This window comes from Azolla caroliniana, unplaced genomic scaffold (genome assembly GCF_043228905.1).
Source record: "Azolla caroliniana isolate FFs.n. ecotype wild unplaced genomic scaffold, voAzoCaro1.0.p SCAF_5, whole genome shotgun sequence".
NCBI classification, from domain to species: Eukaryota; Viridiplantae; Streptophyta; class Polypodiopsida; order Salviniales; family Salviniaceae; genus Azolla; species Azolla caroliniana.
In genome coordinates this window covers 14,870,578-14,896,150 of record NW_028230440.1, presented here as the reverse complement: position 1 = coordinate 14,896,150, position 25,573 = coordinate 14,870,578, and the positions used below count along the sequence as shown (strand labels likewise).

General features: G+C 43.0%; 2 protein-coding genes across 4 annotated transcripts; both read left to right on the top strand.

The window, feature by feature from the left end:
- The first annotated feature begins 241 nt into the window (after positions 1–241).
- LOC147864204 (kinesin-like protein KIN-14C) lies at positions 242–6,071 on the top strand. 3 transcript variants are annotated; one of them, XM_087319930.1, is made up of 17 exons: positions 242–361; positions 716–979; positions 1,436–1,580; positions 1,672–1,781; positions 1,865–1,984; positions 2,112–2,315; positions 2,744–2,953; positions 3,035–3,109; positions 3,199–3,345; positions 3,807–3,951; positions 4,020–4,129; positions 4,217–4,378; positions 4,490–4,692; positions 4,834–4,915; positions 4,997–5,101; positions 5,178–5,282; positions 5,390–6,071. In XM_087319930.1, exons 1-17 carry the CDS (start codon positions 302–304, stop codon positions 5,573–5,575), a joined length of 2,433 nt encoding a protein of 810 aa, XP_087176056.1. In that variant the 5' UTR covers positions 242–301; the 3' UTR covers positions 5,576–6,071. The 3 variants fall into 3 exon arrangements, with proteins under 3 accessions (XP_087176056.1, XP_087176055.1, XP_087176057.1); XM_087319929.1 differs by having other exon boundaries at positions 713–979; XM_087319931.1 differs by lacking the exon at positions 242–361 and having other exon boundaries at positions 970–989; positions 1,445–1,580.
- A 2,506-nt stretch (positions 6,072–8,577) lies between these two features.
- Positions 8,578–9,384, top strand: LOC147864203 (uncharacterized). The gene is made up of 2 exons (XM_087319731.1): positions 8,578–8,653; positions 8,756–9,384. Exons 1-2 carry the CDS (start codon positions 8,578–8,580, stop codon positions 9,382–9,384), a joined length of 705 nt encoding a protein of 234 aa, XP_087175857.1.
- Positions 9,385–25,573: the final 16,189 nt, after the last annotated feature.

Here is a 25,573-nt window from a genome sequence, read left to right as displayed (position 1 = left end):
TTCGTGACAACGTAGATACATACATAACATATAATACGTACATATTGGAGTTGATTAGTTGTTTTTTTGGGTGGTTTGAAGTTTGAACTCATACGTTCATACATACATACATACATACATATGTAGTAGACTGTAGTAGTAGTAATAATAAATAAGAATTATATGTATTTTCCCGCCCTTTTCCCTATTCCCATTGCCTTCCCCTCCCTCAGAAGCCTCAAACAAAGCTTTCCATCGCAAACTCTCTCTCTCTGAGCCCTCGTAATTCTGCAGAGCTTTTTTCTCTGCTTCTGTTTCCGCCATGAAGAGATCGTCCACTCTTCAACGCGTCGAGAAAGATACTCGTCGAGTAACACGCCAGGTAAGGTCTGAACAGACCTTCTCTCTCCCTCCCTCTCTCTGTCTTTTCTTTTCTTTCTTTTCTTTCAGAGTAAAGAAGACCCTAAGAATCTCTGAACAGAGATGAGAACAAATGCTTTTTCCTCTAGATGGGAACGGAACCGTTTCCACGCGGAATGCTTCCGAAATGAAAACATTGGAAATGGGGACCTTTCTACGTTTCTTTTTCGGAATGAACTACGTTTCTCTGTTCTTCTCTCAACGTCGAAGATATCTGCGTCTTCTATGCCATTTTATCTCATGTTTAGCTGATCGGAATTGGAAGACTCTGATGATGTTATTTCTTTCTTTCTTTCTTTGATTTTGGTTCTAGAAGGAAAATCAAACCGTCGTGCCTTCCTCTGCTGCGACTGAGAAGAAGAGAAAAGTTATAGTCAATGGAGTGGAAGGTGAGAATAATCCTTCACAATCTAATGAGGTCTTGTGCCCATCGAACGGACAAGCGGATTCTTGCATATCTCAGCAAGAAGAAAATCAAGCCAATTTAATTAAAGACTGGGAAGAAGGAAAGATGTCCAGTGAGCAAGTCGAAGCTCTTCTCAGCACCAAGATTCTTGGAAAAACTAAATTTGATTTGAAGGTATGTGATTCTTTGAAAAACATAGATTTGCCTGGGTTAGTGCGTACTTTTTTTCTTCTGTTTAATGTGAAGGCTTGTGATTAAGCAAAAATTATGTTTATTAGAGGATTTAACATTGAAAGTCACAATGTTAAATTCTTATAGTACACTGTATTAGAAGAATGTTTGCAGTGATTTTGATAGGATTTTCCTTTTGTATTGTTTTTGCTTTGCTGTGATGCTTAGGATGTATTGTAAAGTTTCTATTTTCCGTGATTGTGATAAGATTTAGCATTGTGATCCTCTGCAGTGATTTTGATAAGTTTTAACATTGTAAGGTTTTTCCTCTGCAGTGATTTGGATAGTATTAACAGTGCAAGGTTTTAAAATTTTCAGTGAATTTAATAGTCGTAGATTGTAAGCTTTTTCCTATGCTGTGATTCATTAACATGAACGTGTAGCTATTTTCTTTTCCAGGGAAAAAACGAACAAATGACAGAGCATATAAAGCAGCTCCGAGCTTGTGTTCGTCACTTCATACAAGTTGAAGCAGCTTATCTTCGCCAAATTCAAGAACTTCGAGATCATCTGAATGAAGAAAAAATGAACCATGAATCTTTTGGTAGGTTTATCGATTCTTAAGAAACTTAAATGGCTCTTTATCATTTTCTAAACATATGTCCTGTGAATTTTTGCTGTGTTTTGCTTTGTAGCGTTGTCAATGAAGGAAACTCATGAGCAACTATCAAAGGATCTATCAGAAGTGCAGGAAACATGCAAGGCCCTTGAGGAGAAGCTGGTTAAAGCTGAGGAGGAAAAGCAGGTAAAAAACTCTTTATTTTTCTTCCATGTTCAAACCTCCCGATGCAATTAATTTGGATCTTATGATTCTCATTATAAATACAGGAATGTTTATTGGCACACGAGAAAGATATTGAGTCACTTGAGGCATCTAACAAGGAGTGCAAGAAGCTTGCTGGAGAGTTGGAAAAGTTGAAGATAGATCTAAAAACTGTTGAAGACAAGGTGATTGATCTCTTCTTAATTGTTTGATTATGAAAAATTTCAGGTCTTTCTAATGTGTTTAGAAGCTCTGTATATTGGTTAGTATCTGCTGATTGTTTAGTCACATAGTCCTTGGTTCATGTCATAGGTCAAAAGCTTGCAAGACATTAACAAGAGATTATCAGAATACAACACAAGTTTGCAGGACTATAATAGCAAACTTCAAAATGATGCATCGTCAGCAGCACAAGAAAGTGCTAAAACTCAGCGGGAAAAGCTGACAATTCTGGAGACTCTGGGTTCGATTCGTGGCAGCAATGCTGCTCTGCAAACACAGCTTGATACAACAAAGGTTTGACATGTCTTCATCTGTATACTGAAGTAAAGAATGATAACAAAGTTTGAATGATCACATGGTATGTGCACGATTGGATGGATGCATTTAATTGCTTGTGTTTGGAAAGCTAACCAGAAGTGAATGATGAAAAATATCCATATGGTTATTATGTGATGCACCATAGTTGCTTCTCGATGGCTTGTGTGATTGGCTGCATTACAGTTGCTTGTAAGTAAATCCATAGCATACTTAATTAATGTTTTTGGTTTTTAAAATTATAATCAATGTTTAAAGGAGGATGCCTATGATTGGCAACATACTAATAAGTATGCATATTTTATATGTCAAAGAATAAAAGCAGAAAGCAGTGCATTAGAAGTTTCAAGTTTAAAAGAGAGAGTCAATGCTATGTTTGCACAATGAATTGTATCTTTTGTATGCAGCTTGCACTTGAAGAGGAAAGTAGGCAAAAGATTGTGATAAGCAAAGAACTGGAGCGGATTCGAATTGAGCTTGAGCAGTCAAATGATGAAAAACATAAATACCAAGTTCGAATAAATTGTTTGATAGAAGAGAATAATAGATTCAGAGATTTTACTGGGAAATCTGCATCTGAACTTGAATCGGTGACTAGTAAAGCTATTGCTTTAGAGGTATGCACGATATATATCTGTTCCTTATTCAAATTTTAACTCCTTTTAAAAATTTTGAACCTAAAATAATGTCTATTTCAGGAAAGCCATAGCCATCAGAAAGAACAAATTAAAAGTCTTCTTCAGCAGCTTGATGCTGCAAAAATGAAATCTCAGGTTATACGATTTGTTTATTGCTAGAGCTTTATTTGCTTGCTCAATATTGTAATGAACTAATTTATCTTGGTATTCTGAAAATGTTGCAGGCTCTTGAACTCTCCATTGACTTGCACAAGAAGTCTGATGCTGATCAAGCTGGTAAAATAGCTGAGCTGCAGTTGAGGCTTTCTGAAGCAGAACAGCGCCTCAATGAAGGAGAGATTATGCGACGTAAACTCCATAATATAATCCAGGTAAGATTATGGTGGTCACCTTTTTCTTCATGTTTGTATTGCATGTTATGTACTGTGTGTAAGTTCAAAGCTGGTACCAACATTACATATATGTACCAGCTGACTGAATTCTGGCTTCAGCTCCTTTTAGCATGGAAATGTACATAGTATGGTGTTTGTTATTAAGAGTCCCATGAATTTTGTGGGCTTTAGGACTTCATAGTGCTGCATAAAAGCTTTCAAGTAAGTCCAGAAATTTCTTGCTTTTGAATGCCTTAACATGGTCTCTTAAGTGAACAAACTTTTTCTTGATCTGACTTTTAAGAAACAGCCTTGAGCTTTGGACAAGTATTGAAGAAGCATTAGGATGCAGTGTTGCATTTATCTTGTATAGACGAACTAAAGAATTTTTATGGACATTTCGTTTACTTTACTAATTTTATCTAATATTGTGAATGGTTCTATTTGATATGTACTTGTAGGAACTGAAAGGAAATGTTAGAGTATTTTGTCGGGTTAGACCTCTACTTGTGGAGGATGAAGATAGTGAACAAGCTCAATCAGTTGTAGAATATCCACAATTTGGGGAGTTAGTTGGTCGGGGTATTGAGCTTGTACAAACAGACGGTAAATGATCCATTGATCAACTCTTTCTACAAAGCATCTGGTTCTATGCTAATGAAGTTGAAATGCAGGACAAAAGTATGCATTTTCATTTGACAAAGTTTTTGGACCTGAGGTCACACAAGGAAATGTGTTTGAGGAGATCTCTCAGCTTGTGCAAAGTGCGTTGGATGGCTATAAGGTACCTAGGTTTCTTCATGGTCACTGTAAAAGTTTTCAGGTGCATATGTAAGGTTTATGTTGTGACTCTAACAAATGAAACGTGTAGGTTTGCATCTTTGCATATGGACAAACCGGTTCAGGTAAAACATATACTATGCTAGGACAACCAGAACAACCAGAACATAAGGGTCTCATACCAAGATCCTTGGAGCAGATTTTCAAGTCAAGTCAAATCCTTGAAGGTCAAGGCTGGAAGTTCAAAATGCAGGTTGAGTGGCCGTTACGTATTTATAGAGCATGCTTCTCTCTTTATTTGACCCGAGTCTCTGTTGTTGTTCAATGCCCTATATTTCTGATATCAACGATTGGCTTGTGGCAGGCTTCCATGCTCGAAATCTATAATGAAACCATTAGGGACCTTCTAGTCGTATCTAAACCTGATGCACAAAAGACAGATGTGGCGAAGCTTCAAAACATTAAGCATGATCCTCTAGGCAATACATACATTGCCGATTTGACTCTTGTAGAGGTCTCAAACTGGAAGGAAGTTTCAACTCTCTTACGTCAGGCAGCTCAAAGCAGGTTAGACGATAAGTTTCTCCATGCATTTGAGGTTTCCCATGCTTGTTGAGAAAGCATCATCATGACTTATATACTACTTGTATGATGAGATATTGCTTCATGATTGATATACTAGTTTGATGATGTGTTGCGTCATTCTAGGACTATTGGAAAGACTGCAATGAACGAACAGTCATCTAGGAGTCATTGTGTTTTCACTTTACGAATCTCAGGAGTCAATGAGGTATGTTATGTCTTAGACCTCTCCTCCCTATACATATAGGTATGGTTAGGGAACATAATCATAATTGCAAACTCCCTACAGAGCACAGAACAACAAGTTCATGGAGTGCTGAATTTAGTGGATCTTGCTGGAAGTGAGAGGCTGTCTCGAAGTGGTGCTACAGGAGAGCGGTTGAAAGAGACTCAGGTTCAGTACTAGTGTTTGCATTGTAGCGTCTCTCTAAAGGTGCCTAATTATGTGGGACTTTTTGAAATTTGGACAGGCTATTAACAAGAGCTTATCTAGCTTAGGTGATGTAATATTGGCGATTGCAAACAAGGAACAGCATGTGCCATATAGAAATTCAAAGCTAACATACCTCCTTCAGGTTAGTGTCTAGAATAATGTTGACTTGTACCATCTTGTTAATGGCATCTTGCAATGATGTGTTTCTGGTTTATCCTGACCATTTTTTGGGATTTATTCTTTCTTCAGCCTTGCTTGGGAGGGGACTCAAAGACCCTCATGTTTGTGAATATTGCCCCTGACTCAAAGTCTCTACACGAATCGTTATGCTCTCTGAGGTTTGCCTCAAAGGTGAATGCTTGTGAGATTGGGGTTCCGAGGCGCCAAACCTCCTCACGAAATCCTCCTGATGTTCCAAGATTGAGCACTAGTTGACTCAGTTATTTGTCTCATTAATATTTGGTTGTAAAATTCATTCCTAAACCACGAAAGAGCTTTTTATGCACGAATGACTTACGAGAGGGTTTTGGACCTGGCCCTTGCTCTGTGTTTTTCTGTTGATTGATGTCATGGGAATAGAGTCTCTTGCTCTCCCCCTCTCTCTCTCCCTTCCCCCAAGCCACTGAGTTGGCTCCTCAGGTGTCCAATATGCTCAATAAGCCGTATAACGTTTGTAGATGTACACATTAGGGGGATTATTATCTTCATGAAATTCGCTCCACGAGTTGGCCAGAGATGTACACTTCTTACATTTGTGCTTAATTCAGAGGGCCTGTGTTATTTATTCTTCTAATGGGAACTTATACCAAGATACTCTATGTATGCTTCTTTGCGGACATTTGTTGGGGTTCTTAATTGGCGGTGGAATTTATCAGAAAATGGTTGTATTGAGGCATGCCATTTGTTTTATTACACTTTTCCCTTCGTTCAACTGCTCAAGCGTCAAATAATGTTTATGCAATTTATTGTGGTGGTTTCTTAAATTTAATTTAACAGCTTAGTTTTCCTACTTTGAGAACTTCTAGAGGTAATGTTGGAAACAAATAAAGAAATCTTGTTGGAGGCCTTTTGAGATCTTAAAGGCGCTCCAAAGGTTACAACATACAGTTATCACTGTGTTTGTGTTTAGGAAATTGCATCACTCTCTTACCGTTGAATCCACAGTGGCAAATTTCTTATCTGTATTTGTATGATCTCATAGAAATAGTTATTAGCAAAACGGCTGGCTATTTCTGTGTGAATGGTTTCATGCTCTGTTTCTGTTTGTGAGTAAATAGTTTGTACTGGAACAAATTGTCTGTGTGCATGTTGTCGTTCAAATAGTTTTGGCAGCCTCCCATTTTCAGTTTGTGCTATGTAAAACGTTGTTGGGAATGTATCGGCAGGGCAGATACGACTCTGCATGATGGACTTAAACTGCTGTCTGCAGCACCAGGCTGCCTCTCTGACCACCACCTCAAACGAAAAAGCTGAATAAGGAAGGCAACTTAAAATATATTTTCTAGACATAAATCCAAAACCGTAATGTGTTCTGCAGAGCACAATCACTATAAAGACAACCTTTTAAAAAAGTGAGCCAAAAGGCCTCCCACTACTTGAGAGGAACCCCCTTCTCACTTGGGGTGCTCCCAAGCCAAGTGTGGTCCTCCAGAATTGAAACAAACCTTTTCCGCTTGATGAAGGACTCTTTCCCTCACCTTGCTTTTCCTTGGGGGCCCTTGATGCCTTGCATCTTCCTTGGTGATCTGCCCTTGGAGTGCCTCCTCTCTCCAAGGTGTCTTGCTCGTGTTGGGCCTCTTCCCAATAACCTACGCTTTGCTACTTGAACCGCCTCCTCCTCCAATGGTGCTGGTTCAATCTTGTTGAGTGGACAAGCTCAACATGGGCCGATCAGCTTAATAAGCCGAAAGCTGGATCGGACATGGATCGAATAGCCAACCTTGAATCCGTCGAATCGGCTGGTCGAGTCTGATGGAGTCCGACAGGAGGTTAGGGAGACTATATGCCTATTTTAGTAAATAGGCCTATTATAGGCAAATTAGTGTCAGTACTTGTCACCCCTGTCAGAAGGCTTGTATAAAAAGTGCTATGTGAGCACATTGTATGTATTGAGTCCTATTTCCTGTAATAGAATTTTTTTGTCCGCGCACTCAGTTTCTCTCTCTCTCTCTCTCTCTCTCTCTCTCACCCCATATTCTGTGTGTATACCTAACTATTTGTTGCTGTTCGGCTGAGTCGGATGTGTCTGTTGTTCATTATCTTCTACATGCTATTCCTTTACATGGTATCAGAGCGAGGTTAGAAGAATCCTCTACAATTGACAAAGCAAACAAAACACAGAGAAAGGCTTTCGACATGTTTGCATTCACAAGTGAAAGTACTGCGCATTCCACTTTTAGATTCCTTCTACAATGATGTTATTTTAGGTGGTTTACAAAAACTAGATACACCAGTATCACGTGTTATTCAATCTAGTTAAAGTTTTTGATATTTACTTGCATTAACCGCTAAGAGAGATGTTTGCTAGCTGTAGAATGAATATTTATAAACTTGGAGTTGGGTCAGAGCACTCTACGGTGTACCAACTTTTGGCCAAATGTTTAGTACTAATTCTATGACGAGGAAAAACTTAAAAGTGTAAAAATAATCCAATGTTTGGGTTTAAAAAGTTGATCATCACTTGTGTTAAAATTAAAAGTCACATTCAATGAAAATGGATTTCAAATATGAAAAAACATTGCACATCCTTCCACTGTTATGTTTGTGTCCAAGTGTCCCTCTTGTAGTCAATTTCATTTGAGGTTGTTGGTTCACAATCCTAGGTAATGTTATACGGAGGTCTTAATTGTACAAGATCTCAAGAAGTCAGTCAATCATGAAGATAGTCAGTAAGTCTCTCTCTCTCTCTTCTGTTCTCTCTCTCTCTCTCTGCAACGGTCGTGCGCCAGCAGCAACGGTCGTGCGCCACGCTGTCGTCGCTGCCGTCTGCGACGTCTGTCGCCGCCTGCTACCGAGTTGCAGTCCCCCCCCATCGTGCGCTGCTGTCGTCTGTTGCCGCGCTGCCGCCTCTGACGTCCGTCGCCGTCTGCTGCCGTCTGCTGACGTCCGTCGCCGTTTGCTGCCGTTTGCTGCCGTCCGTCGCCGTCTGCTGACGTCTGCTGACGTCCGTCGCCGTCTGCTGCCGTCGGCGTGCTGGACGACCTACTGCAGTTCGTCATCATCCGGTGTAGTCGCCGTTGCCGTTGCCGTGCTCTTCTCCACCTTGTTTCTTGAGGTTGCCGAGTGTCACGTTTCTTCTCTTGGCGGCGCATCCTTGTTCTTTTTAGCGTGCTCGTCGTGTGCGAAATGCCAATGTGACTACGACATAACACAAACTCGGCTAAGTCTCGAACCCATTTATTTTATCCTTTTTCTTTTCTTTTCTTATTGACACTACAATGTCTAAACGAAAGGAACACAAGGATACACAAGACGAGGCTATAAGTAAGGAGGACTTTTTGGATATGTTTAACCGTTTAACAAAAATAGAGACGGATATGAAAAAATGGGTGAAAGACGCCGAAACCCACAAGAAAAAAGATAGAGAGGAAAAAGACACCCTCAAGGCCGAAATAGAAAAACTTAAAGAGGAAAACACAAACCTCAAACAACAACTTAATGACATCAAGGTATCCCGAGAGGACGGTGAAATATCCTCCATAGAGGATATAAAAGATGAGATCAAAAAAGTTAAAGAGGAGGTTAAAAATAACATAGAATTAGCAAAAACGGGTTGGGTAGATGTCGTTAAAAGAAACATTAAAAAAGAAATAAAGGATGAAAATATTGTTAATACCACCCTCGAAGAGGAGAAAATGCGTCAGGCCCGACGCCTAAATGTGCGTGTCACTGGGCTCAAGGAAGGTGCATCCCCGGACGAGGATGCACAAACACTCGGGAAAATGTTAGGGTACACAACGACCCTACCTATTACCAAAGCTTGGAGGGCTGGACGCGACACAACTAGGAAGAGAGCCTTAGTTCTTCAATTTAAAGACTTAGACTCTAGAATCACTTTCTTTAAGAAGAGACCAATTCTTCGAGGATTGGGTGGGGACCCTATCTATCTCGATGAAGACCTCACCAAGATGCAAATTGAGCATCGCAAGAGTTGTATGCCAAAGGTTATGCAAGCTCGCAAAGACGGGCATCGCGCCTTTTATCGAGATGGGCGAGTGATCATAAATGATCGCACTACTAATTGACGGCGTGTGGCCCATGTGACAGAAAACACACTTAGGATGACCTTATGGAATTGTAACGGCGCACTCTGGACACACCCCGGCCGCCTAGAGGGGATATTAAAGGAATCAGATATAGTTTGCCTAGTAGAAACACACCAAAGCCCAAATAGGGGACTCCCACGAGTCGAAGGATTTCGTTGGGAGTCGGCTTTTAGACAAACCTCACGTCGATGCACTACCAGGGGATCTGGAGGTGTCGCAATATTGTTTCGGAGGGAGCTACATAATAGGATAGAAATACTGAGCACTGACCCAGAAGCTCGTTTTATGTGGGTGAAAGTCTCCACAAGCAAGGACAAGGCAGTAATTTTCGCCATTTGTTACTTCCCCCCAAAAGGCTCTCGTTATAATCTGGCTGGCGAGGCGAGATCAGTTGATGACGGAGTGCCACATGGGCCTTCCCCATATGAACCTCTATCGGATGAAATAATCCGATATTCTTCCCAAGGCGAAGTATTCCTTGTAGGAGACTTTAATGCGAGAACCCAATCCCGACAATGCACAATATTTCAAATGAATAGAAACCTAGAAATGGTAAATGTCGATCCTTCAGACATAGACACCACACGTAAATCAAAGGATCAAGGTGCAGACGCCACGAGCTTTGGCCATCATTTGCTCGAACTCGGTAGTCGGCACCAGATGGTCATATATAATGGTTTAGCCAAGTGGCCAGGTTCGGAAGAGCTCACATGTTTCCCACATGGAGGAGGGGAAAGCACAGTCGATTATCTAATAGGACGCCCTGAAGCCACCCACATGATTAACTCCTTCCGAGTGACCCCATGTCCTATTGGCGCGGACCATAGTTTCTTATACTTCGAGATAAAATGCGATATCTCTAACGTCACCAACTCTAGTCAACCACGCCATGACATCACCATACATTTCACACATGAGCTCTCTGACATATATGCTCGACATGTTCAAGCCCATCTCTCCTCCCTTGATCCCTCCCTACCTTTAGAGAGCCTTAATACGAAACTCACACACATCCTTCATTCTGCAGCGGTTAGCAGCTTCCCATACACGAAACACTCCAATCAAGGTAAAGTAGGATCTATGCCACAAAATAGATGGTATGATGAGGATTGTAGGTGCTTACATCGACAACTTACAATATCGCAACTCAGTGGTAGTATTACCTCAGTACAAGCTCGTAAAGAAATGCGCAAGATGACACGTCGTAAGAGACGAGCATGGGAGGCATCCCAATATTGGGAACTCTACCACATGCTCATGAGTAACGATTGTGCCACTGCATGGAAGAGATTACGGGAACCAAGACCACAAACACCCATCGAAGATCCCGAAACTTGGCACACTTATACAGAGAGACTTTACCACATCCCAAACCAACCACCCATTCCAATGCCTTCCACACCCCGACCTACTGTGGGGACACTCTTCACGACCTCTAGGGTCACGAAGGTCATAAAGAAATTACAACATAGGAAGTCCATGGACCACACAGGGTTGCGAGCAGAACACATCATATACGCGAGAGAGTGCCTAGCTCCCTTACTAACTCTAATCTTCAATCGTGCCCTTGCAGAGGGTTTTCCATCACAATGGACCATGAACACAGTGGCCCCCATACATAAGGGGGGGGACCCCATGGACCCAAATACTTATAGGACCATTATGATAGGTCATACCCTTGCTAAATTATATGGTGCAGTAATGGAGGCAGAGCTTAGCGAGTATATGGAGACCTTAAATCTTCGTGCACCTGAACAGGCCGGCTTTAGACGAGCCTTCTCCACTATTGACCATATCTTCACACTTAGATGCTTAATTGACCAGACTAAGGCTCGCAAGAAGAAACTATATTGTTGTTTTGTGGACTTCCGCAAAGCCTTTGACACGGTCCCTAGAGAGCGGTTGTTTGATAGGCTTAAGAGCTTGAGGATACCAGATGACATGGTTTGGGCCATCTACGCACTATATGAACAAGTGTCCGGGTGTGTTCGATGCCCAGGCGGCATATCCGATAGTTTCACTAGCACTATTGGTGTAAAACAAGGTTGCCCCTTATCTCCGACTCTTTTTGGGATCTACATTGATGAGATCACAGATTTTATTGCTCGTAAGGGAGGCAATGGAGTAGTCCTTGGAGATACGCAGGTGCGTATCTTGCTCTATGCAGATGACATAGTTTTGCTCTCTGAATCCGAACACGACCTACAAAGGCACCTTAATGCCTTAGATGACTTTTGCACACAACGAGGATTGGTAGTGAATCTAGGGAAAACTAAAGTCCTTATCTTCCACACGTTGGCCCAAGTTAGGGCTAAGTGTCACCTAACTATCTCCCATAGCCCAGTTGAGGTGGTTGGATCATATGTCTATCTCGGAGTCACTTTCAGTGCCCGCTCAGGTAAATTTTCGATGACACAAGCAGCGAAGGATAGACTTACAAGAGGACATGCATCCCTCTCACTCCTCGAGAGACAATGCCACCAAGCATACTTCCAAGAGCCACGAACTAAAGGGTGGCTCTTTGACTCATTAGTGACTCCCTCTCTCATGTATGCATCAGCGGTTTGGGCCCCAGGACTACCATCTTTCATGTGGACGCAATTAGAGAGACCATTGGTGATGATGTTATCACGCCAACTCCGAAGCAAATCGTCGGTCCCACATGACATTATTAGGGCTGAGTTCACTCTACCCCCTATGTTAGTAGAAGCACTTTTTCAACTGGTAGTCTTTATACACAGGATACATAACCAACCACTTGATAGAATATCCCACCAAGCCTTTAAGGCTTCTCGAGCATTGTATGAGTCCGGCTATACTAGCTCATGGTATGGCATGATGGTGAGTTGGCTTCTTGCCAACGGTCTAGACATTACTAACCTCCCCCCCCTTAAGTACGACCACACGAATGATAACACTTTACTCTCTCATGAGGACCGTAATAAAGTAATACGCCAAGAAATATGGCAAATTTATACCCGGTATAAATGGATCACCCCACTAGAGCCACTCCCATCTAAAATGTCGTACTATAAAGAACACTTTATGCACTTCTCTGAGTTAGGTTTTATCACGCGCCCAAAATATCTAGATGTATTCTTACCACATGCACTAAGGGTTGCCATTGGTCAACTTAGAATATCATCTCACCAACTTGAGATTGAGAATGGACGTACTAATGGAGTCCCTAGGGAGGAAAGGATATGTAGGTTATGCCACATAGAGATAGAGGATGAGTACCATTTTACATGCAAATGCCCCACCTATGCCGAGATAAGGGCAAAATACCAAGACATACTTGGTTCCTCTCCCACCCTCCCTAAACTATTAGATACACTAGATATAAAGAAATTAGGTAGATACATCTTAGAATTGAAACACCACAGAGAGAACAAATTACAAAACGTTGATAATAATGTTGCTAATGTTTACCAACATATAACAAATGAAGTTTTTCAGGAACAGGGGGAGACGATGAATGTCGACACACCTGTACCACTCGGACTTCTCCTTGATGAAGCAGAAAATCAAAGAAGAACCAAACGCCCTCGGATGCCGGGTTTCAAAGCAACTCGACGAGATGTAGAAGCAATAAAGAAAATAAGGGAACGTGAACTACACCGCCTAGAAGCCATGGCTAGGGCACTCTATGCATCGGGACCATGGGTCACACCCACACCAAAAACTTTTGACCTCCCACTTCTTTTTGAGAGACTTGGGTGGAAATGAGATTAGGCTTAGTGCAAAGTTTTGTACACTACTAGAACTTTCTTAGCTTAAGCTATTTTCTTTTATTTTTAGTTTTGATGATTGGATAAACACTCATCTTTTGTTGTAACCTATTTGTCTCATGGGCCAAATTTGGCCTTAGAAGACGTTAATATATCTTTCTTTCTCTCTTGGCATAAAATTTTATCTCAAACTGTCAGCTAGTAAGTTAGACTCTCTCTCTCTCTCTTTCTCTCTCTCTCTCTCTCTCTCTCTCTCCCTCCCTTTCCACTCGGTGATTCCCTAAGTTTGTACCTCCTCTCTCACACTCTTTCCTTCCCCCTTCTACTCGCTGATTCCCTAGGTTCATACCTCCCTCTCTCGAGTCTCTCTCTTCCACCTTTTGCATAGGTTTCTACACGTTCTTTTCTCACTCTGTAACCTCCATGTAGTCCCCACTCCTCGTGTCCTCTCTACAACAACAATACACTTGTTGTTTACCCACGTTCTTTGCAAACTCTCCTCGTCGAGACCCATCTCCATCTTCTAGGTGTTCTCTGTTGGATGCGTTCTCTCTCTCAGGTGTTCTACTGTGTCCTCTTTGCATCAACCTTTGCTTTGCTGGCCGCGTTCTCTCTCTCTCAGGTGTTCTCTGCAAACACTCCTTGTCGAGACCCATATGCATCCTCTAGGTGTTCTTTACTGGCCGTGTTCTCTAGACACTCTCCTCGTCGAGACCCATATGCATCTTCTAGTATTCCTTTGCTAGCAACATTCTCTCTCTCAGGTGTTCTATTATGTCCCCTTTGCATCAATCTTTGCTCTACTGGCCGCGTTCTCTGTCTTAGGTGTTCTTTACTCACCATGTCCCCTTTGCATCGACCTCTGCTCTGATGGTCGTGTTCCCTCTACCTCTAGGTGTTCTTTGCTCATTGTGTTATCTTTGCATCGACACCTTTCAACGACCTGTGCTTGTTGTGTTCCCTCTACCTAGTGTGCTCGTTTGCTTGCAACCCGTGCTTCAAACGTGTCCCCTCTGCATGTTTGATGAAGGGTCTAAAAGGTAAAGGTTTAGATACTCTATGTCCAGACATAGTTGAGCACCCTGCTTGGATGGAAAGTACAATGACAAGTATTACTATATCACGATAATGGTTTATATTTTTCTTTTTTGAACTTCTATGGTATAAAATATCATTGGTGCTAATATAGTGTATGTTGTGTCTCGTTAGTGAAGGTGTTTATTCTGTGACCTTGGATTCAAGCTTGAGGCTATGGATGCTATCATTACACCATGCTTGCACACATATAATTTGTTATGCGTTAAGTACCATTTTGAGAAAGAAAATATATGTTTGGACTGTAAAAGTATAGTTGGAGCCGAATGGTACTTGGCTCGGGGTTTGAAAGTACACTCCTATCGTATGTGATTAAGCATTATGCAATTTTTATACTATGATTTTATAATTTTACTTTTGGTTATGTTCTTATACCTATGAGTATTGTTCCCTCAAGATCCTTTATTCATGATTCAGTACTAACATTACTGATTACATTGTACTTTTTGTGTCCACTTGACTTAGGCTTTGCATGACCGAACAAATAGGCATGAAGGTCTTGGATGTTTAGTACTAACATTGTTCATTACCACATGAAATATCGACTTTTTGTGTCCAGATGGTTCAATACTGTGCCCTCAAGTCCCTTTTTTTTTGATTAAGTACTAACAATACTGATTACATTGTATTTCTTGGTGACCAGTTGATTAAGTACTGAAGGTTTTAATTGTCCACTGGACTACTTGTATTAGTACTAAATTGTTCCTTACATTGTACATTTTGTGTCCACTTGACTTAGGCTCCACATGACCGAACAACACCACATGAAGGTCTTGGTTGTTTAGTACTAATATTGTTCATTACCACATGAAATATCGACTTTTTGTGTCCAGATGGTTCAGTATTGTGCCCTCAAGTCCTTTTTTTGTTGAAAGTACTAACAATACTGATTACATTGTATTTTTTGGTGATCAATTGATTAAGTATTGATTATTTAGTACTGAAGGTCTTAATTGTCCACTAGACTACTTGTATTAGTACTAAATTGTTCATTACATTGTACGTTTTGTGTCCACTTGACTTAGGCTCTGCATGACCGAACAACACCACATGAAGGTCTTGGCTATTTAGTACTAATATTACTGATTACTGATTATAATGTATTCCTTCGTGATTAGTTGAATCAGTACTGATTATTTAATATTGAAGGTCTTAAATGTCCACTTGATTCAGTACTAATAATATTTGTAATATTGGACTCATGTTAAAATATGTACTCTTATCATCTGCAAAGACTCGTCTACAAAAGATCAGGATGAAGATGTAACAGTAGGTAAACATTTGTCCATTAACCTTAAACATTTGGCGAGGTGCCTTCACTTTTTCAGAATGTGGCTTGATATTGTTCTTGTATCCCTCTATTTTATTTAGGAGTAGAAGAACATGGAGATTCCCAAATACCATCAGATGATTCAAGCAGTTTATGGAGCAATCTTGATTATTCAGGCTCAAATGCTATTACACATGAGGAATGTGAAATCACCCAAAAAGAGGAGCGGGAGTGCACACAAAATGAGGTGAGGTGACAAGCAACTTATACGAGGAGTCTGTAGGGAATGTGAATTTGACCCAAGGAAAGGATCATGGTTGTACAAAAAATGAGGTGTGTGTCCAAAACACTGCAAGTAGCCTTAACCTAGGGCAAGATTGTATCGTTAAGGAGATTGTAGCAACCACCCAAGAAGAAGAACAGGGTGGTACTATGAATGAGGTGTCTTACCAAAACACTGCAAGTAGCCTGCACTTGGAGCAAGATTGTAGAAAGAACCAAGTGTCTAGCATCATCAACGAGGAGTTTGCAATGAAGACAACAACCCTAGAAGAGGAACATGTTTGTAAAGTGTTAGTGCAGAACACCGGTTCTACCCATGAAGAGGAGCCGGGAAAATTGAAGAATGAGGTGTCCAATGACTTCCAAGAGATTAATGGCAAGACTATCGACCACATCTCCTTGGAAGTGTGTGCATCTTAGGCAGTTGCAATAGAGCACACTGTTCCCCCAATCTTGGCTTCCCCCTCCGATGATGAATTGTCACTCAATAGTTTACTACCTTGTGGCTTTAAGTTGAAGAAGGGTGTGAAATCTGAGAAGAATGCTTCCAAAAATAGGCACATTACAAGATCCAGAAAAAAATAAAACCAAAGTTTATTGTATTTAGATCGTTGTCTGTAATTGATTACCGAATGCGAAGTTATTGATTACCCGTTTCTTGACACGGTTTTGGTTTACTTATCCAGAATGTGAATTTGATACTATTTTAGAACTCATATATTTGAGAATGATCACATTGACACTTGTTATGCACACATGTGATAGTGAGAAGATTAGTGATGAGTGGAATGAACACTCCTATCTTAGATATGTCTAGGTTAGTAAACACTTAACACAGTTTAAGTACTAACTTGATATGCATTGTAGTTAGTTGTCTACTACCTCGTGCCACTCAGTAGTTTGAGAGATCATTGTCTGTAATTGATAGGAATGCTAAGTTATCGATTACCTACTTCTTGACACTGTTTTGGTTTACTTGTTATGCACACATGTGACAGTGAGAAGATGAGTGATGAGTGGAATGAACACTCCTATCTTAGATATGTGTAGGTTAGTTAGCAAACACTTCACATAGTTTTAGTACTAACTTGATATGCATTGTACTAACTTTGATACATATGAACTCCTAAAGAGTTATAGGCATAACATAGTATGTATACTTGTCAAACAAACCTTTGTATTAGTACTAGCCTTTAACATGTTCAATCTCCTCCCTCATGAGTGTACCACACACTACACAAAGCAAAGTGGATATCATGAAGGAAAGAGTGTGCTATGAATGATGAGTGTTCCTTACTTTTAACATGTGTGTGACAGTGAGAAGATGAGTAAAACTTGGAATGAGCACTCCTAACTTGGATATCTCTAGGTTAGTAAACACTTAACGCAGTTAGAGTACTAACCAAAGAGATTTTTACCAAGCACTAGAAAACACTGGGCCATTTGAAACAGGTAATATGTCGCAATTTAAGAACAGTCCATCCAAAAAAGGCACAAAGTAGGTCATTTCACAAAAAGGACCATCACATGCGTAAAAGGTTTTGGAAATTGAATCAAAATATATTGATTTATACCATGTCCAAAAATTTAGGGCTTTCAAAAAATGCCCCTAATAATCGACACGTGAAATTGACAAGAGTGTTGAATACGAGTGTATAATGGCCGTATTCACACTGTCCCTTTGGACAACCCAAGTTCGGGCTATTTCTATAAATAGCATAAAGGGCAGTTGCGCTAGGATAGTCACTATATAAAGTGACTTTGTAACCTTTAGTGAAGGTTGGTTATCATTTGTAACAATTGCTATTGCAATATAACGTCTCTCTCTCTCTCTCTCTCTCTGTGTGTCTATCTTGCTCATGCATACACAAATTCTCTCATCACGAATGTTGCTTGCACTTCTGCATGACGGCCTTGTCCCCAACATTTGGTATCAGAGCGTCCGAGGTTCTTCAACCCACTGCCGGCCGTCATCGCACAACACAACATTCTGTTTTCGTTTTCTTTGAAGAACAGAGAAGGGAGAAGAAAAACAAAAAACTCGCATCTCACTGTGTTAAATCACAAATTGGAGTAAGCCAGTCGGTTGTACTCTGTTCCTGTGATTGTAACCGCTTGAGGGGAGCTCCTTGAGCAACAACTAACCACTTCGTGCTTCACTCGGCTGATCGACATTTGGGAGGATCAGTTGGATTTGTCCCTCTCATTGTTGCAATCATCCGAAGCAGAATCGGCCCAAACAATCGGTTTCGTGTAATCGGTATTCAACATACAATCGGAAGCTAACTAGGCTCACTCCGACTCGGCAACATTCGGGAAGAACAGCCGGTTCTGTCCCTCAAGTTACCGGAGTCACTTCGAGCAAGTTCAACAACAAGTATCCGAAACCAAACCGACTCGGGTTCAAAACCAACTAGAACGATATCGGGTGAGCCGACTAGTTGCACCCCATTAAGGTTCGTAGTCAACTCCGAACCGGGTCTTACCAACCGAAACCAAAGCAGATGGCATCAACATCCGGCTCATCGGAGATGAGTCTAAGGAGGTTCGACGGTTCGACGGTTCGAACTTCAACTTCTGGAAGGAACAAATGCAGGACTATCTCATAGTCAAGGGTCAGATAGACCCGATTGAGAATGAAAATCCTCTAGAAGCATACAAGGCAAACGAGTGGCTAAAGCTGGACAGAATTGTCCGCGCCATGATTTAGATGCACTTGTCGGAGTCAGTGTACTTCACAATGCAATCATGCACGACATAATTTGAACTTTGGAAAACACTGTCGGAAATTTATGAAAAGAAGGTTGCCGCAACGAAGATGTATCTGATCCGGCGCCTCTACAACTTGCGGATGAAAGAATCCGATTCGGTTCAGGGACACCTCAACGAGTACGAAAGCATAAGCTCCCAAATCTCGTCTTAGGGGACGACAATCGAGGATGAACTCAGAGCAATGATACTCATGAGTAGTCTCCCCTCTTCATGGGAAACTTTCGTTACAACCGTGTGCAATGCTTCAACAACTGCAGTTAAGTACTCCGAAGTCATGAGCGCAATCCTGACTGAAGCAACTTGGAGAAAGTCTTTCGCCAAAGACTCGGCAGATGAAGCTTACGTAGTACAAGGTTCGACCAACCGATTGAACCGGGGAAGAAGTTCTTCCCGACCGCCGAACAATCAGCGAAGTCGGAGCAAGTCCCGGGACAATTGAATCTGCAACTACTGCAAGAAACCAGGACACATCAAAGCCGACTGCCGAGCACTCAAAGCAAAAACCAACAAAGCTCAGAGAGAGGATCATAAGAGTAGCCGGCATGAGGAGGTCAACTACATCGGCTCTTTAGCCGAAATTTTGACGACCGACCCAAACATACTGTCCATAGAGAACCCAGTCGAATCAGAAGTTCTGCTTATGACTGAGGAATCGAGCACATGGCTCCTGGACTCGGGCGCATCGTATCATGTGACACCTCACCGATCTCAGTTTCGGCAATACTCGGATCGGCTCCGACTCAGTTCGAGTCGGAAACTCGCAACACTGTGCTATAATCGGAATCGGCACCGTAGAGCTCAATCTTCTAGGAGACTCTACACTCGTACTACACAACGTCCGACACGTTCCTGAGCTTTCAAGACCCTTGATCTCAGTCGAACAACTCGACGAAGCCGGCATCCGTGCCGGATTCTCATCAAGAGGGTGGACACTCCACAAAGGGAACCTTCTGCTTGCTCGAGGACCAAAGGTACATTCCTTGTATCCTTTATATGTCACACTCAAAGAGGGTGACTTAGTTTTGGTTGATATCCCCGTGTCATCGTTATGGCACAGACGAATTGGACACCTCAACAAGGCCAACATAACGCACCTATCCAAAGCTGGTTACATCCCCAAACTCTCCTTCTCGGATCACCAATTCTGCGAGCATTGCCAGTATGGCAAACAGGTAGCCACATCACACCCGACATCAGCACTAAGAGAATCGAGTCCCTTCGATTTGGTCCACTCGGATGTCTGTGGCCCGATGCCACATTAGTCTCTCGGCGGTGCTTCGTACTTCGTCAGTTTTATTGACGACTCGACTCAGAAGGTGTGGGCTTACCCCATCAGAACCAAAGATCGGGTGTTCTTGATCTTCTCCGAATGGCTTGCAATGGTCGAAAATCAGATCGGTCGGAAACTGAAATGTCTCTGAACTAGCAATGGAGGAGAATTCAAGTCTGAAGAATTCGTCAAATTCTGCCGGGAACGCGATATTCGACATGAATATACGACACCCTATAGTCCGGAGCAGAACGGAATTGCTGAACGCATGGATCGGACGATTCAAGAACGCGTAGTATCCATGCTCCAACACTCCGGACTTTCAGATGGCTTCTGGGCGGAGGCTCTACTTACGGCAGTACACATAATAAATATGTCGCCAACTAGACCTCTAGGATTTCAAATACCTTAGGAAATATGGACTGACAGTAAGTCGAATTATGACAAACTGAGGATCTTCGGTTGCGAGGCGTATGCTCTCATATCGAAAGACGATCGCCGGAAACTTGAACCAAGGTCAAGGAAATGTGTTTTTCTTGGATATGGACCCGACAGTGAGATCGGATACCGACTCTGGGACCCTGAGCACAAACAAATCATCCGAAGTTCGGATGTCGTGTTCAATGAGTTGGCTATGCATAAAACGGCCGAAAGGCCTATTGAAGTCCGAAGGGTAATATTTTCCGAAGTGCCAACCCTTCATGACGGCCCAACCCACAACACGAGATCGGTTTCACGGGTAACCGACAACTCTCGCACCGAATCTACCGATTCGGCACAGCCGAATGGCTCGGCTCCCGACCATCCGACATTGACACCCGGTGCGACTAGTCCAGTCATACCTCGCAGATCCGAGAGACTGTCGCAACCTCTGGAGAGGTACTCTCTCGGAATTTTCTTTACCGACGTCGGCGAGCTGACGTCTTAGGAAGAAGCAACAACATCTGCCGATTCAGCCACATGGCATCTGGCAATGGAGTCGGAAATGCACTCCATTTGGGCAAACAAGACTTGGAACTTGGTCGAATTACCAAAGAATCGACGTGCTCTTCCGTGTAAGTGGGTCTATCGACTAAAAGAGACGTCCGACTCGACCACCCCAAAGTACAAGGCCAGATTAGTTGCAAAGGGATTTCGACAAGAATATGGTGTCGACTTTGATGAAATCTTTTCACTAGTGGTGAAAATGACGACCCTTCGTTTCATGCTCGGCGTCGTGGCCGCCGACAACTTGGAGCTGATTCAGCTAGATTTAAAAATGACATTCCTCCACGGTGACCTACAGGAGGAAATCTATATGGAACAGCTAGGAACATCTAGTCTGCCGACTCAAGAAGAGTCTCTACGGCCTGAAACATGCACCTCGAAAGTGGTACAAGAAGTTCGACGACTTCATCCAATCGGTTGGATTCTCAAAGAGTGATGAGGACCACTGTCTCTTCACCAAAACAACTCAAGACGGGTCTCCCGTCTTCCTCATCATCTACGTGGACGACATGCTACTCTCCGGTCGGCATGTCAGAGAGCTCACCAAACTCGTTTGGCAATTGCGGTTGAAGTTTTCCATGAAGGACCTCGGTTTGGCAAGACACATACTTGGTATGAAGATTGGTCGGTATCGTGATACACGACAACTTTTCTTGTCTCAAACCGACTACATCGGACGTGTCTTAGAACGCTTCAACATGCAATCAACCAAGTCGGCTTCGACCCCGCTCCCCATTAACCTTCGGCTGTCTCAGCGAGACTGTCCGACATCCGGTCTGGAGGGGGAAGATATGAAGCCGGTACCGTATGCATCGGCAGTCGGCTCCCTCATGTACGCGATGGTCGCGACACGACCTGATATCTTTCACACCGTAGGAGTCGTCAGCAAATTCATGCACAACCCCGGCCGATCGCACTGGAACGCAGCGAAGCATGTGTTCAAATATCTAGCTGGCACAAAAGACCACGACATTCTTTTCGGCCTGAACTCAACCTCAGGCGTAGTCGGTTACACCAACTTGGACTTCGCCGGTTGTGTGGACAGTCGAAAATCAACAACCGGATACTGTTTCAAATTTGGCAATGGAGTAATCTCGTGGAAGTCAAAACATCAGGAGTGCACAACCACCTCAACGACCGAAGCGGAATATGTAGTTGCGTTTGACGCGGCAAAAGAAGCTTTATGGCTCGGTCGGCTGGTGCACACGTTTTAACAGGTCGACTCCGACTCGGCTCCAGTTGTCTACATCGACAGTCAGGGTGTTGTTGCTTTGTCAAAAAATTCGGTTCACCACAATGCCTCTAAGCATATCGACGTTCAATATCACTTCGTTCGGGACTGCGTCATTTTAGGGAAAATCGGTCTCAAGAAGATATCCACAACCGATAATGTCGCAGATGGAATGACCAAGTGTCTTTCGGCGGATCGTTTCCGGTCCCTTTGGCACCAGATGGGCATAACAAAAAATCGGTCTGGTTAAAGTCGGACACACAACACAGGATGGTTTTGGACCACCAACATCGGTTCTTTGAGGATCGGCTTTAGCTCTTCCGACCCGACCGATTCGGTCTTCTGTCTTTGGATCTTGCCGACTCTAACAAAACCGATCTGTCTGATAAACCTTGTATATATACCTGTAATTCTTTAAGATAACCCATGTATACGCCCATTATGGGGGAGTGTCGAATACGAGTGTATAATGGCCGTATTCACACTGTCCCTTTGGACAACCCAAGTTCAGGCTATTTCTATAAATAGCATAAAGGGCAATTGCCCTAGGATAGTGTTGGGAGACAGGTCCCTCCGGATGGGAAGGGAGAAGAATAGTGCCGACGAACGACGGCCTCGGCCGAAACGGGATGAGGAGTACCCGGCTATTGTAAGTTTATGGACCTTACGGTCAGAACAAGGAGTGCGGAATGGTCGATAATCGGCGGGTAGAGGTAGGCGAAGAGGAACACCACGCTCGATTTGAGCGCACCCGAATCGAAGACGAGGTAGAAGAAAGGAGAGGGAGCCGGCATGATTAGGAATAACAAAAAGGAAGAGGGGTGGGGGTTTAAAACACTAAGATTAGAAACATAAACACTAAAACAAAAAACATAACCCGAAAACTAACAAACATGAAATCTAAATCTAGAAACATGATCGTAAAAATAAAGTAAAGGGTGGGGTAATTAGAAAGAAATTAAAATTAAAAGATAGGCTTAAAGGGAGGGGGATTAACATACTAATTAAAATAGATAGATAGATAGAGAGAGAGAGAGAGAGAGAGAGAGAGAGATTAAAACATAAATAAACCTAAGATTAAAACTAAAGAGAGAGAGAGAGAGTGAGAGATTAAAACATAAATAAACCTAAGATTAAAACTAAAGAGAGAGAGAGAGATTAAGACATAAAAAAACCTAAGATTAAAACTAAAATACGAGACGAAAAACATAATTAAAATTTAAAAACAAGGGTTACAGGGAGGGAAGAGGATTACCATACTAATAGAAATGAAATAGAGAGGTGCTATTACGAACTAGAGAAACATAATTAAGACACGATTAGAAGAGACCGAAACCGGATGAGGAGTACCCGGCTACGGAGAGCCGGATGGTGTAGACCCGGTATGAACCAGATGAAGAATACCCGGCTACGGAGAGCCGGATGGTGCAGACGCGGTATGAACCGGATGAAGAATACCCGGCTACGGAGAGCCGGATGGTGCAGACGCGGTATGAACCGGATGAAGAATACCCGGCTACGGAGAGCCGGATGGTGCAGACCCGGTATGAACCGGATGAGGAGTACCCGGCTACGGAGAGTCGGATGGTACAGACCCGGTGAGAACCAGATGAAGAGACATATTCGTAAATATGTTTCTAAGAGTCCATCAAGGCTATATTTGTAAATAGCCGAAAAGTCATATTAGTATAAATATGACTTAGGGCAAACTTTTAGTAGTTGTTGTCATTTTCTTGTTGGTGCAAGAAGAGAGAGCGTGTAACAGTGTACAGGTTGAGAGAGAGAGAGAACGAGGTCATTGCCTCTGTTGTAACTGCCGCCTGTGGCGAAGATCGTGAGCACGAGGTCGTTGCCTCCGTGAATTCACTGTTTGTACATTCCAATACAGTGATAGTTTGCAGCCTGTGGGTTGCCGTGGTTTTTCCCTCAGTTTGGGTTTTCCACGTAAACATCCTGTCTACCCTTTTTTTTCTCTCCTTTGTGTCGTGCATTTGTTTCCTGTTTTCTGTGTATGAAAAGAATCTCGGTTGTGGCCGAGCGTTGGACATAAGGAGCGTTGAGTTCCTGTCAAGTGGTATCAGAGCGAAACGACACAGAAAATGGACGAATCGTTTGGCGGCATGTTCAAGCTCACCGGCTCCAACTATTTAGTGTGGAAGTCGAAGATGAGGGATATGCTCGTGGTAAACGATCTTTGGCTGCCGGTTCAGTTTGGGGACAAGAGACCGGACAAAATCAACGCCGCGATATGGGAGGTGATGCACATGAAGACAACGGCGTACATACGGTGCTTCATCGACATGAGCCTGTACAACAACTTCAATGAAGAGAGCAAGGCTCATGAGCTCTGGGAGAAGATCGGCATAATGTTTCAAAACAAAAATGTTGTTAATCAGGTTTCGGTATTCCGGAAGCTAGTAAGACTCCGGTATCAAGATGGCTCCAGCATGGCAGAGCACATGAATACCTTCCAGGGGCTGCTCATCACCGAGGAGAGTGAGATAAACCTTGCCGGCGACGAGATGACCTGGGTGGTAGACTCTGGAGCGTCGTTCCACCTTACCCCGGACCGGAAATGCTTCTCATCCTACTCAGCCGGTGATCATGGCTGTGTCCGGATGGGGAACGAAGGTACATGCCGAATTGTCGGCATAGGAGACGTGTGGCTGTCTACACCAACCGGATGCAAGTTGTTGCTGAAGGATGTGCGACACGTTCCGGAGGTTCGTTTGAACATGATATCAGCCGATCGGCTAGATGATGAAGGCTACACGGGTAGCATCCGGAACGGTGTCATGAAGTTCAGCAAAGGGAGCCTAATTGTGGCTCGGGCCCGGAAGGTAAACACACTGTACCTGATGAATGCCCGGTTATGTCCGGAAGAAGTGAACGTAGCATCCGACACTGCCGGTGAGCTGTGGCACAAGAGACCGTGTCATATGAGCGAGAAGGGGATGAAGAGGCTTGCAGACGACAACCTCATTCCAGTGAAGAACGTGCACTTGGAGAAGTGCACTGATTGTCTGGCCGGTAAGCCGAACCGGACCTCCTTCCGACGAAGGCCACCGATGAGACGTAATGCACCACTGGAGTTGGTGCATACTGATGTGTGTCAAGTAGACACGAAGTCACATGCCGGAGCACAGTACTTCGTGACGTTCATAGATGACCACAGCCGGAAGCTGTGGGCCACACCGCTGAAGACGAAGGATCAGGTGCTATCCGTCTTCAAAGAGCTCCACGCGAGAGTGGAAAGAGAAACCGGCCGGAAGCTGAAGGCGGTTCGAGCAGATAACGGAGGAGAATATCGGGGGCAGTTCGAGGAGTACTACCGCTCGAAGGGAATCTGGCTCGAATTTACCGTGCCGAAGACGCCGGAACTAAACGGACTGGCCGAGAGGATGAACCATACCATAATGGAGAGGGTCCGGAGTATGCTAGCGCATGCAAAACTACCCAAGAAGTTTTGGGTTGATGCATTGTCGACGGCGACATACGTGATAAACAGATCACCCTCAGTACCCTTGGAC

Excerpts from the sequence above, each read along its gene's own strand:
- LOC147864203 (XM_087319731.1), top strand. The coding sequence starts at position 8,578 with ATGTCTAAACGAAAGGAACACAAGGATACACAAGACGAGGCTATAAGT. Across the intron at positions 8,654-8,755 it reads CTTTTTGGATATGTTTAACC|AAAAACTTAAAGAGGAAAAC; the intron begins GTTTAACAAAAA and ends AGGCCGAAATAG.
- LOC147864204 (XM_087319929.1), top strand. The coding sequence starts at position 302 with ATGAAGAGATCGTCCACTCTTCAACGCGTCGAGAAAGATACTCGTCGA. Across the intron at positions 1,581-1,671 it reads AATGAACCATGAATCTTTTG|CGTTGTCAATGAAGGAAACT; the intron begins GTAGGTTTATCG and ends TTTGCTTTGTAG. Across the intron at positions 3,346-3,806 it reads AACTCCATAATATAATCCAG|GAACTGAAAGGAAATGTTAG; the intron begins GTAAGATTATGG and ends ATGTACTTGTAG.